General features: G+C 50.9%; 1 protein-coding gene and 1 non-coding gene across 2 annotated transcripts; both read right to left on the reverse strand.

Annotated features, from left to right (window-relative positions):
* Nucleotides 1–6,209: 6,209 nt before the first annotated feature.
* Nucleotides 6,210–6,406, reverse strand: LOC123081100 (U2 spliceosomal RNA). Its single transcript, XR_006438624.1, has one exon. It is a non-coding gene; the product is annotated as a U2 spliceosomal RNA (small nuclear RNA).
* A 3,028-nt stretch (nucleotides 6,407–9,434) lies between these two features.
* On the reverse strand, nucleotides 9,435–10,746 carry LOC123075266 (transcription initiation factor IIB). The gene has a single exon (XM_044497919.1). It carries the CDS (start codon nucleotides 10,656–10,658, stop codon nucleotides 9,612–9,614), a length of 1,047 nt encoding a protein of 348 aa, XP_044353854.1. The 5' UTR covers nucleotides 10,659–10,746; the 3' UTR covers nucleotides 9,435–9,611.
* Between the last annotated feature and the right edge of the window lie 559 nt (nucleotides 10,747–11,305).

Consider the following 11,305-nt stretch of genomic DNA (forward strand, 5'->3'; position numbering starts at 1 on the left):
ATCCCACAAAAGCGTGCTTCAAGGCGGGTAGAGCCCGGGCGGGTCGTGCACGCTGAGCCGTCTCGACGAGGTCGGCGCAGAGATCCGGCTCAGGGCCCGGCTCACCAATCTTGCCAATGAAGACATGAATTCCGCCAAAGGGGACCCGGTACCCGTACTCAATTGAGCCGGCGTCGGGGCCCCAGTTTGCATCGTCGATGTAGAGCTTGCCGCGACGACTCTTGGTCATCCGGCCCACTACGTATCCCTTGAGCCCTTCGAAGCTGCCCTTCAAGAACTCAAATCCACCATGCGTCAGCCCCACGGTGGGCGCCAACTGTCATGGAATTGTCACGGCAGATGTCCTCGAGCTAGGACTTAGTCATGGAGCCATCGCAGCTAGGAAGCTTAAAGGGGTTAAACGGGACAAGGAACACGGGGGTTATACTGGTTCGGCCCCTTACGGTGAAGGTAAAAGCCTACGTCCAGTTGAGGTGGTATTGATTATGGTTTCGATGACCAGGGAGCTTAATTGCTATGCCTGGCTCTCGATGAGATCTTACCTGTCCCTAAACCGCCGCCGGGTCGTCCCTTTATATAGAGAGGTTGACGCCCAGCGGCTCTCAGAGTCCCGGCCGGCTCATAAGAGTGTCCGGCTCGGACTCTCAACTATTCTTGCCTTACACTACAAGTCTTGCCATACGGCGGTTTATCACTACGGGCCTTAAGCCACCTCCGGGTCTTAGGCCCATCATTGACCCGCCGTCTTCAAGCTTGGTACTGGGCTTCGCGTGATGACCATTATGAGTAACCCGGCCCCTCCTGGCGGGTGACTCTAAGGGTTATATCCTCAACACTTTCCCAAGTTGCTTTCCACTCAAATAATCTTTCCACCAAATCCAAATCCGTGACAGAGAGTTGAGTGTTGGGGAGACTATCATTTGAAGCACAAGAGCAAGGAGTTCATCATCAACACACCATCTATTACCTTTTGGAGAGTGGTGTCTCCTAGATTGGTTAGGTGTCACTTGGGAGCCTCCGTCAAGATTGTGGAGTTGAACCAAGGAGTTTGTAAGGGCAAGGAGATCGCCTACTTCGTGAAGATCTACCCTAGTGAGGCAAGTCCTTCGTGGGCGACGGCCATGGTGGGATGGACAAGGTTGCTTCTTCGTGGACCCTTCATGGGTGGAGCCCTCCGTGGACTCGCACAACTATTACCCTTCGCGGGTTGAAGTCTCCATCAACGTGGATGTACGATAGCACCACCTATCGGAACCACGGGAAAAAATCTCTGAGTCTACATTGCGTTTGCTCCCTCCAAACTCCTCCCTTTACCTTCATATGCAATGATTTACATTCCGCTGGTATACTCTTAGATTTGCATGTGTAGGTTGATTGCTTGACTTGTGCTAAGTTGCTAAAATCTGCCAAAACTGAAAATTGGGAAAAGGCTAGGTTTTATTTGGTCAAGTAGTTTAATCACCCCCCCCCCTCTAGACATACTTTCGATCCTACACATAGTCATTGGGGGACCATGTCGTCCGCCAACGCGGAGCATGGGGCTTCCACTAGGACGTGGTTGGGAGCCCACGTGAAGCTCAGGGGCAGCGCTCAGGGGACTCCAGGGCGTGTACAAACCCACTCATTATTACGTGAGAGTGTCACGAGCGAGGACTTGAGGGGCGCTTCTTGCCCCCTGGGTGGGGACCCCGCCCCGCGCATACCCCGACCACCATTGGGGCGTCCGGAAACCAGGACAGGACCAAGGGGCAAGGGGTTACATGGGCGGTGGCATGGTGGCCGCGGGCCCTCGGCCGGGGGAGGGCTCGCCGATGCCTTCCCCGAAGAAGGACCCACTTCCGGATGGCACGCGCCACCGCGGTGGTAGCGCCATACGCCCTGCAACACAGGGGGAGCCCTGACACCGGGCTCCCTCGCGGCGCGTGGGGTGCGTCCTCGCGCGACCTCCTGGCGCGCCCTGCCTGCCCGGGGCGGGGCTGGCGCCCGGAGGTGCGCCGTCAGGGCACGATTTACCTACAATCCAAGGTTGGCGCGACATGTTCCAAAGATATTGGTTGTAGCCGGTGGCCGTTGCTGTCGAAGGTGCCGACAGGGCATTGGGTTGGCTCGTAAGAGGCCTCGGTCTTGCGTGGCCTCGGTGATCTCGACGTCCAGGTCGACGGGAGGAATGTGCGCGGGCCTCCCCTTGGTTCGTGCAACGAGCCCAGCTATGGCGGCCTAGAGGCACCAGGGGCCATCATCCTGAATCCAGCCCCTAGTCCTTCCGCTCTGCCGCCCACCATCTCTGGTTCCTAGTCGTGCCAACCAAGGGGTGGTCCTTGATTGTGGCTCCTAGAGAGGCCACCTATCCCGGTCATATTCCGGGGAAACGCATATTGAGTCGGGTGGGCGGCGTCGCGCGCGAGATCACCACCGCGAGACCCTCCGGGCTCCCTTCGGAAGGGCGAGCAGGCACAACAGGAGCAGGTACGAACCCCCAGCGGCGCTCGTGATGTAGGATGGATACGAAAGGGCTCTGTGCCCTCGCAGGTGGCATCGAGCAGCTCAGCGACCCGACCAAGCAAGGCGTCATGGCTGCCTTTCGCTAGCCGGCATCTCAGCAGCTCTCGCGCCACGAAGAGAGTAGCTCGCATGTTCACCAAGCCCCGGCGAGCATGCAAGGACGACGTCGCGGCGTGGTCGGAGCACCGTGCGGCGGCACGATTGCGGCGTCGCGCGGGGGAAGGCGGTGGCGGACCCCGGCGCCAACGGCTAGTGACGCCAGCGGCATCATTAGCCACAAAGGAGCATGGGGTGATGATGAGCTCGGGGGGCGCCACCCGGGTGGCGTGAGTGGCCCAACGTTCAACGCAAGCTCGGGGAGCCTCTGCCATGGGTGCGACGGAGTTGGGGCAGAACGTGGTTGATGGAGGGGCAGGGACCTCGACACGCCCCCTACCTGGCGAGCCAAATGTCGGATTCAGGACTCCGCAGGCCAAAGAAAGGTTCAAACTCTGGGGCGTGTGCGAAGAACTCAACCTCTCCAGCCAACCAGCTCGTTGCCCCACGGCCTAGCTCGATTCACGTGATCAAGGAATAAGATGGACACGACAGTTTACCCAGGATTCGGGACACCTTGTAGTGTAATACCCTACTCCTGCTTTGTGGTGGATGGGCCTCACGAGGGGCTGAGGATGAACTAGTACAAGGGATGAACAACCTCATGAGGGCTGCTCTGGTGTGGGTGGAAAGGATCTGATCCCCCGCTATGGTGGTGGCTAACCTATACTTATAGTGGCCTTGGTCCTCTTCCCCTGAACGTAGGCGGGAAGGGATTCCACAGTGGCCAATTTGAAAGGGGACAAGTGGTACATTTTATCCTAACGAAAGGTAGTCTTCTCCTGCAAAGCTTCTGGTCGTGACGCGGTGGTGGGTTCGGCGATGACATCCGTCCTACCGTGCCCATGGTCTTGGTCCCATTGCATTGGAATGGAAGCCTTTGCCAGATTCCTCGGGAACCCATGCCTGCGCTTGCCTCCTTAGCACCAAAGAGGAAACTGCCTCCTCTGCGCCCGCTGGCGTCCGCCGGCCTTGGTCGTCATGGCTTGCATCATCGCAACCTTAGGAGGTTGGGTGCCTGCATAGAAATCTACGCTCCTCGGGAGGCAATCTGGGGAGGCCACTCCCTCGGGAGGTCTTGGCGTTGTCCACCTTGCGAGGCTGGGCCCCTCGCGAGGGTCTTGTCTTGATAGTCTTGGAGGTGGGCCATACCAGGCCGTCGAAGGAGCCACGCCGTGGGCCGCAGGCAGGCAAGTCTAGGTACCCTGGTTCCCAGAATGCCGACACATACATCAACATGTTTGCAAAGTTAATGAATTACTAAATTTGACACGTGAATGTAATTCAACGTAGACATTTAAATTATTGCATTTCTTTTCAATCAAATTTTAGTTTCTTCAAAACAAAAACTAAGATTCCGTCGAGAATAGTTTGTTCCACGTACACAATTAACATAGATTTATTTATTTATCGGATTTGTTAAGGCACACACAATTTGTCTGAGCCACACATTTTTTTCAATATGTTAGTGATTCTAGAAGGGGAGCCTTCACGCAGTGGTAAAGCTGTTGCCTTGTGACCATGAGGCCACGGGTTCAAGTCCTGAAAATAGCCTCTTACAAAAATGTAGGGAAAGACTGTGTACTATAGACCCAAAGTGGTCGGACCCTTCCCCGGACCCTGCGCAAGCGGGAGCTACATGCACCGGGCTGCCCTTTTTTAATATGTTAGTGATTCTCTTTTCTGTTGAGGCTTCTTGATATGAGTATTGATATTTTATAAATTGTTTACTCCTTGCAGTCTATAGATGCTATGCGATCATGAAAGTTTTGTCTCCATCCCGCCGGGGATGCTCCTTCATCATGCCGGTTGTTTGATGCCATTGTTAGTCATTGCATTCCTGTGATTATCAGCAGACGGATTGAGCTCCCTTTTTAGGACGAGATTGATTACAACGAGTTCTCACTCTTCTTCTCAATTGAAGAAGCTCTAGAACCTGATTACTTGCTCAACCAGCTCAGACAGATGCCCAAAGAGAAGTGGGTTGAGATGTGGTCAAAGCTGAAAAACATCTCTAGCCACTATGAATTCCAGTATCCCCCCATGAAGGATGATGCCGTGAACATGATATGGCACAGGTGAGGCACAAAATCCCCGCAGTTAACCTTGCGATCCACAGGAGTAGGAGACTAAAAGTTCCAGACTGGTGGTGAGGATTTGGTGAATTGTGTACATATTCTCATATCGATGGCGAAACCGGCATCATTCATATGGTTCATGACGAAGCCATGGCGGTCATACCTTGTGCACCATGACACTGGATCCACGAAGATGTACTGACGGACACTAACATTTTTGCCCCTTTTCGTTGAACTTACAACACCTTAACCATTACCCCCCTCGAGGTCATGATATAGTGAGATCATGTAGTTATGTTATACAGCTGGCTTGGCAGAAGCATGCGCATTAGAAACACACTTACAAACATGTGTACCAACAACTGGATGTTGCAATGTATTCAAGTAGATATAATTTCTCTTACTAATTGATACTTCTTGAGCCCTTTAACAGCCAAGGTATTTTTTTGGTTGTTGATTGTTTTGAGATAGCTGACCACTCGTTTCAAGTGGCTGTTTTTGATACGTTCATCCTGTGATTCCTGTGAGAAATTCTCTGGGTGGCTCGGATCGACTGTTGGCCTGCTTATCTCAATAACTTGTTAGTAGTGGTAGCACACTAGGTTTCCAGGAAGTGAATCGGGATGTAAGAATTTTATATGGTGGGGAACAAACTGACAATGGTGTGGACTGTGGAGAACACTTTTATCATGGGCTACTAATTTCTAGCTTGTCATGTCGGTCCTGTTTGCAGCAATTTTTTGGTTATATATGGGTATTGTGGAGAAGTAATTGGTGGCTGTGTTTCCTCCAACATCCAGACCGACAAGAAAAATCCCTGCAGTTAATCTTGCGATTCACAGGAGTAGGGGATGAAAAGTCCCAAACTGGTGGTGAGGATTTGGAGAATCGTGTACATATTCTCATATCGATGGCGAAACCGGCATCATTCATATGGTTCATGACCAATGCCATGGTGGCCATTCCTTGTGCACCATGACAATGGATCCAGGACGATGTATTGACAGGCACTAACATTTTTGCCCCTTTTCGTTGATCGTATAACACGAGAACATGTAGTTATGTTATAGAGCAGGCTTGCCTGACAGAAGAATGCGCATTATCCTTACTAACATTTGCAAATATATGTACCAACAGATTAATGCATTTCAAGTAGATATATTTTCTCTTACTAATTGCTAGTACTTCCCCCACAACAGCCTGGATATGTTTTGATATGTTCATTCTGTGTTGCCTGTGAAAAACTCTCTTCCTCTCATCTGTCTCCGGGTGGCTGGGATTGACAGGAAGGACTTTTGTGATTATAAGCAGAAGAACAAGCTTGCCTGCCAAACATATGTTCATCTGGCTTCCCTTTGCGTACGTTAGAGGATCAAACCAACTCCACTTTCGATTTCTATTTCCAATGCAGAAGACTGCCTATGCTCGTCTGCGAGAAGGGCCCACCTTCAAGCTCTCATGTATTGTAAACAGCAGATGCTTAGGACTAATTTGTATATCTCCAAAGGATTAAAGTTTAATTTTAAGATTTGGTTGGGGTGCGCCTGCCCAGGCAATAGTGCAACGCACTGGGCGACACCTGAGGGCCCCAGTGGCAAGCCACTGTGATGAGCCCTCCCCCACAAAAAATAAATTTAATATCGTTGTGGGCACATGACCCACATATCAGATATTAAACTGATAAGAACAGATACTACACTTGATCTTAGCCAAAAGGCCGAGAAAGGTATGAGTTGTTAGCCGTGCCCTCCCCTCTATTTGTAGCCTCTCGCCCTCCCGTCCCCTCTTCGCTAGGCGAGGTGGTACTAAACGAGTCGCCTCTCGCGCGCGGCTGCGGAGCGCGGACGCTGCGCTGCGTGCCCCCCGACCCCGAGCCAGGCAGCCTCTTTGTTGCATGGGCCTCGAGCGAGACGGCCTTTCCGATGAGGCCTGTATTATGGGCCTGAGTTGCTCTCGGCTCTTGGAGGCCGAGCGCTGCCGGACTGCGCTCCATGCATGGCTGGCTGAGTTACTCAAAAAAAAAAACCTAAAAAAATGCATGGCTGGCTGAGGCGCTTCTTGTACGTGGTATATGGATCAGCAGCGTAGCCACGTACGGTGCACATATGAAGATGCCAACGTAGCATCCATCCATCAAAGGAGGCCCGCCCGCCCGTGTGAATTTTTTGTTGTTGATTTGGTAAGGCGGTGTTTAGCGAAAGCAACCTACAATGCCATTGGCACATTTTGTGACACCCCAGAGTACATGAGTAATCTAATCTACTCCCTCCGTTTCTAAATATAAGTCTTTTTAGAGATTTCACTATGGACTACATACGGAGCAAGATGAATGAATCTACACTCTAAAATATGTCTATATACATCCATATGTAGTTTGTAGTGAAATCTCTAAAAAGACTTACATTTAGGAACGGAGGGAGTATTCGAGAGAGACACATATAGTGGAAGAGATAATTCAGTTCCCAAGCAAATAAAAGAGAGCCGGAATATCATGCATCCAATTCCTAAACAAACAAACCATTTCAGCTGTGCAAAATTTCTTACATTTGGAACTTATACAAGAATGGAAAACAATCAACCAAGTTGCAAGAAAATCATTCTAAAGGTACCTGACATAACTCATTTTCATTTCATTTGTAGGAGTTCACTGAGAAATATATATCGTATACATCAAAAAATTACAGAGCCCCAATCCTGTCACAGTAAACCACCATAACAACATGCCAAACGCAATGTCTTGTCTTTTTAGCGAAGAGTTATTAAGTCTTCTCTTGTCAGAACAAAATAACCAATTTCTTGTAAGTGCAAGCCCAAATTAGTTCATGGAAAAGGCGAATATACTAACTTGTTATTTCGGATGCTTGCTTTTGAAAAACTACTCTTTTATTTTTCAGATATCGGCTAGACCATGCCCACTGTGGTACCAATGATCACATGCTTTATACCGACATCCACATATTAAGCAAAATTCGGACTAGCTCCATCAAGAGCTTACTGCTTTTCTTTTGATTCAAATCCACTTTGTGTCGGCGAGCAACTTCAAAATGTTGAGCATCTTCGGCCGAGCATCATCAGACAAAGGACAACCAACATGTGGCTATGAACACCAACTAAAGTTCTTGGGATATTGGTGTCAAGGAAATGTTCCCTCTACTCAGCCTTAGATGGAGACCGAGAGATGGGGAGGCCATCGTCGGGGGGGGGGGGGGGGGGGGGGGGGGGGCTGCAACATCGTGGGGAAAGGTGGTGTGGGAGCGTGTGGGGAGGCATGATTGAGGATTGGGATGAGGCGTGTGTGTGTGTGTGCGCGCGCGCGCGTGCGTGCGCATGTGTGTGTGTCTGTGTGCCCTCATTTGTTTATTTTTCTGGTTTTGCTGGATGTACGTGAGAGGAAAGAAAAAGCGGTCAACGGGGATGTACGACGACAAAAAAAGGTAGTAGAGGGTCGTAGGCGGGAGTAAACTTTGAAGGCAAGGAAGCGAATGGCCAATTCCCATTTAATAGTGAGATCCATGGTCACTTACACTCGATTTATAATAGTGAGAGGCGCATTGCGCGTGCAAGATCACTAACTTGACAAATTAATAAGAGAAACCAAGATGTTATAGATATTTTAACATGGTTCCAAACTATTTTAGACATCTATACTCTTTGATCCAAGGGTCATACGATCTCTTATCTTATAAGAGGTAAGATGAGGTGTGTGTGTGTGCACGTGCACCCTCGTTTGTTTGTTTTTCTGGTTTTTGCTTAACGTACGCGGGAGGAAAGAAAAAACGGCCAATGGCGACGTACGACAAAAAACGGCTCGTAGGCGGGAGTAAACCTTGGAGGATCCATGGTCGCATACACTCGATTTATAATAGTGAGAGGCGCATTGCGCGTGCAAGATCACTAAATTAATAAAGAGAAACAAAGATGTTATAGATATTTTAACATGGCCCCAAACTATTGTAGACATCTATATTCTTTGATCCAAGGGTCATACGATCTCTTATCTTATATAAGAGGCAAGATTAGTAAATAGGCAATTTTATTTCTATTTATTAAGGCATCGATTAATAATATGGAAATATATTGCTAAGCACTCTCGCAATATTGAGTATTATGTTAAAATAAAATAAAAACTTTCAGCATTAGGCACATGCTTTTAACTTGTATGCGTCAATATGTTTGCAATGTTGATAAATTACTAATTTGACATGTGGATGTAAGTCTACATACAACTTTAAACCATTGCATTTGTTTTCAATCAAACTTCCGTTTCTTCAAAACAAAAACAGAGAATCCATCGACAACGGTTTGTTCCACATACAAAATTAACTCGGGCTTATTTTTTTGAAACTTTTAAGGCACACACAATTTGGCTAGAACCTTTTTAAAATATGTATAAGACTCTTAGAATTCATATATTTCATCTCCAAATAAGTGGAGTTAATTAATGTGATCTCCTTAATTTCCTGAATAAAGTGTATGTTTTTTTAGGAAAAACAGTAATGTGCATTAGTATTCCCCTTTTATGCCACGATGCATTAATTGGAGGATCCGATAAGTAATCCTTTTGCACAATACTAATAAATATCAGCAATTTTTGAGGAAGATAAATATCAGCAATCAAAAGTAAGGATCCCGAGTACCTAGGTCGCCCCACAGTCACAAGGACATCAACTTCTGATTGTACATTTGTTGTTTATTCGAAAGATAAAAGTACAAGGATGCACACACAGCGGATACAAATAAGCAATCCAAATAGAAGGCTATGGAAAACAACACATACACTAAATGCAACTGAAGAGAAACAATAACGCTAAGGCCTAGAGTTGATCTCATATGGCCAAAACCAGGCCGACTTTGTTGCTAAATTTACGCACAACATTATTAGGAATTCAACATCGCTAAGTCTTGATCAAACTTCCTTCCATATTTTCACCGTTCTTACTGGCCGAACAGCATGTTGGCGTGCTGGTAGAGGTCCTTGTAGTAAATCTCCCTGATGGTCCCCTCGCTGACGCCGGTGGCCGTGGACACGTCGCGGACGGATCTCCCGATGCCGGCGCGCTCGATGGCCATGTACATGACGGCGGCGGCGATGGAGTCGGGGTTGTGCCTCACGTCCAGGTTCTTCTCCAGCCTCGTCGCCGCCTCCAGCGCGGCGCCCACCTCCTTGTCCTCCATCCCAAGCAGCGAGCCGAAGCGGCGCATGTAGTCGCCCGGCCGCGCGACGGCGCCGATCATCATCATCTGCCCTCCCGCCTGCCCGCCGTCCTCGTCCCTGAGGTGGCCCTTCATGACCTTGACGAGCCTCCCGATGTCCTTGACCCCCGCCGTGGCGCTGTCGCCCGTCACGGACGCCAGCTCCTTGAACGTCCGCGGCGTGCCCTCGGCGCGGCACGCCATGTGGAGGCAGGCCGCGTAGAGCGCCTGCCGGTTCCGGGACTTGCCGCCCTTGGGGAACGCCCTCGTGTTCTCCAGCTTCCTGAGCACGTCCCTGGCGCGGTTCTTGACGGCCGCCGCCAGCTCCAGCCGCGCCGCCATGTCGTCGATGCCGTGGAAGGACTCGGCGAGCGCCCTGTCGGGCACCGGCCCCACCGCGCCGCGCATCCTCGGCGCGCCGCCGCCCCGCGAAGTGCCGGCGCCGACCGCGCCGCGCATCCTCGGCAGTGGTGCCAAGGAGGCGCCCTCCCCAGCGTGCGTCTGGGCGTTGCCTGCCGCCTTGGAATGCGCGTCGCCTGCTGCGGGGTAGGCGACGGTGACGCCGGCCTGGGCGGGGGAATGGTCGCCCGCGCCGCCGACGCTGCGGCCGTCGACGCCCCCGACCTGGTTGAGGAAGGTGCGCCACTCGGAGGACTGGTCGACGTAGCGCTGGCCGAGGACGCGCGCGCACAGGGCGCAGACGGTGTCGCCGGAGGCGCGGTCGAGGGCCACCGCGACGGCGCGGCGGCAGTCCGGGCAGTAGCGCATGGCGTTCGGGGCGTCGCCCATTGCTCCCGCTGCCGCTCTCTCTCGCTAGGACTGAATTTGGTTTCGGGTTTGCGCTCCCTTGGGTGTGGCTTCTGGGTCGGTTGGTTGGGGTCTGGGCATCGCGCGATGGCCCCTTTTATAGACCCGTGGCCGTGGGTGATAAGGTCGGTGGGGGCCCGACTCGAACTCGCGCATCCATCATCTCCTCGTCTCGTTCCGGATCCAACACGAGCGTTTCTTTCCGATTCCGACCGGGAAACGAGTGCCGAGAGAGAGACCCACCTACCTACTCCCCCCTTCCATAGGGCCTGGCTTCGTTGCACGCACAATCTCAGCCTTGGGATGCCGCATTTCGAAATTTGAAATTTTTTATTGTATGTATAGTATAATTTGGTCTAGACATTGTTATAATATTGAAAAATAGTCTTAAAATTGCATTAATTTGTTTGGTATCTGGTGCAGTAAAAATTCTTTTGCAACGAGGAAGAAAGGCTGTCCATCCGATGTGATGGTCCCCTACATCCGCCCCTCCTTCAGTGGCAATGGCAGCGAGGAAGAAAGGTTGTCCATCCGATGTGATGGTCCCCTTCACAGTTGTCAGTGACTGATGTAGGAGATGGGGTTTGCGTCATCCCACACTTCTGACTTTGGTCGCTGCTGGACCGTGC

The sequence above is a fragment of the Triticum aestivum genome, chromosome 3D, assembly GCF_018294505.1.
Source record: "Triticum aestivum cultivar Chinese Spring chromosome 3D, IWGSC CS RefSeq v2.1, whole genome shotgun sequence".
NCBI classification, from domain to species: domain Eukaryota; kingdom Viridiplantae; phylum Streptophyta; class Magnoliopsida; order Poales; family Poaceae; genus Triticum; species Triticum aestivum.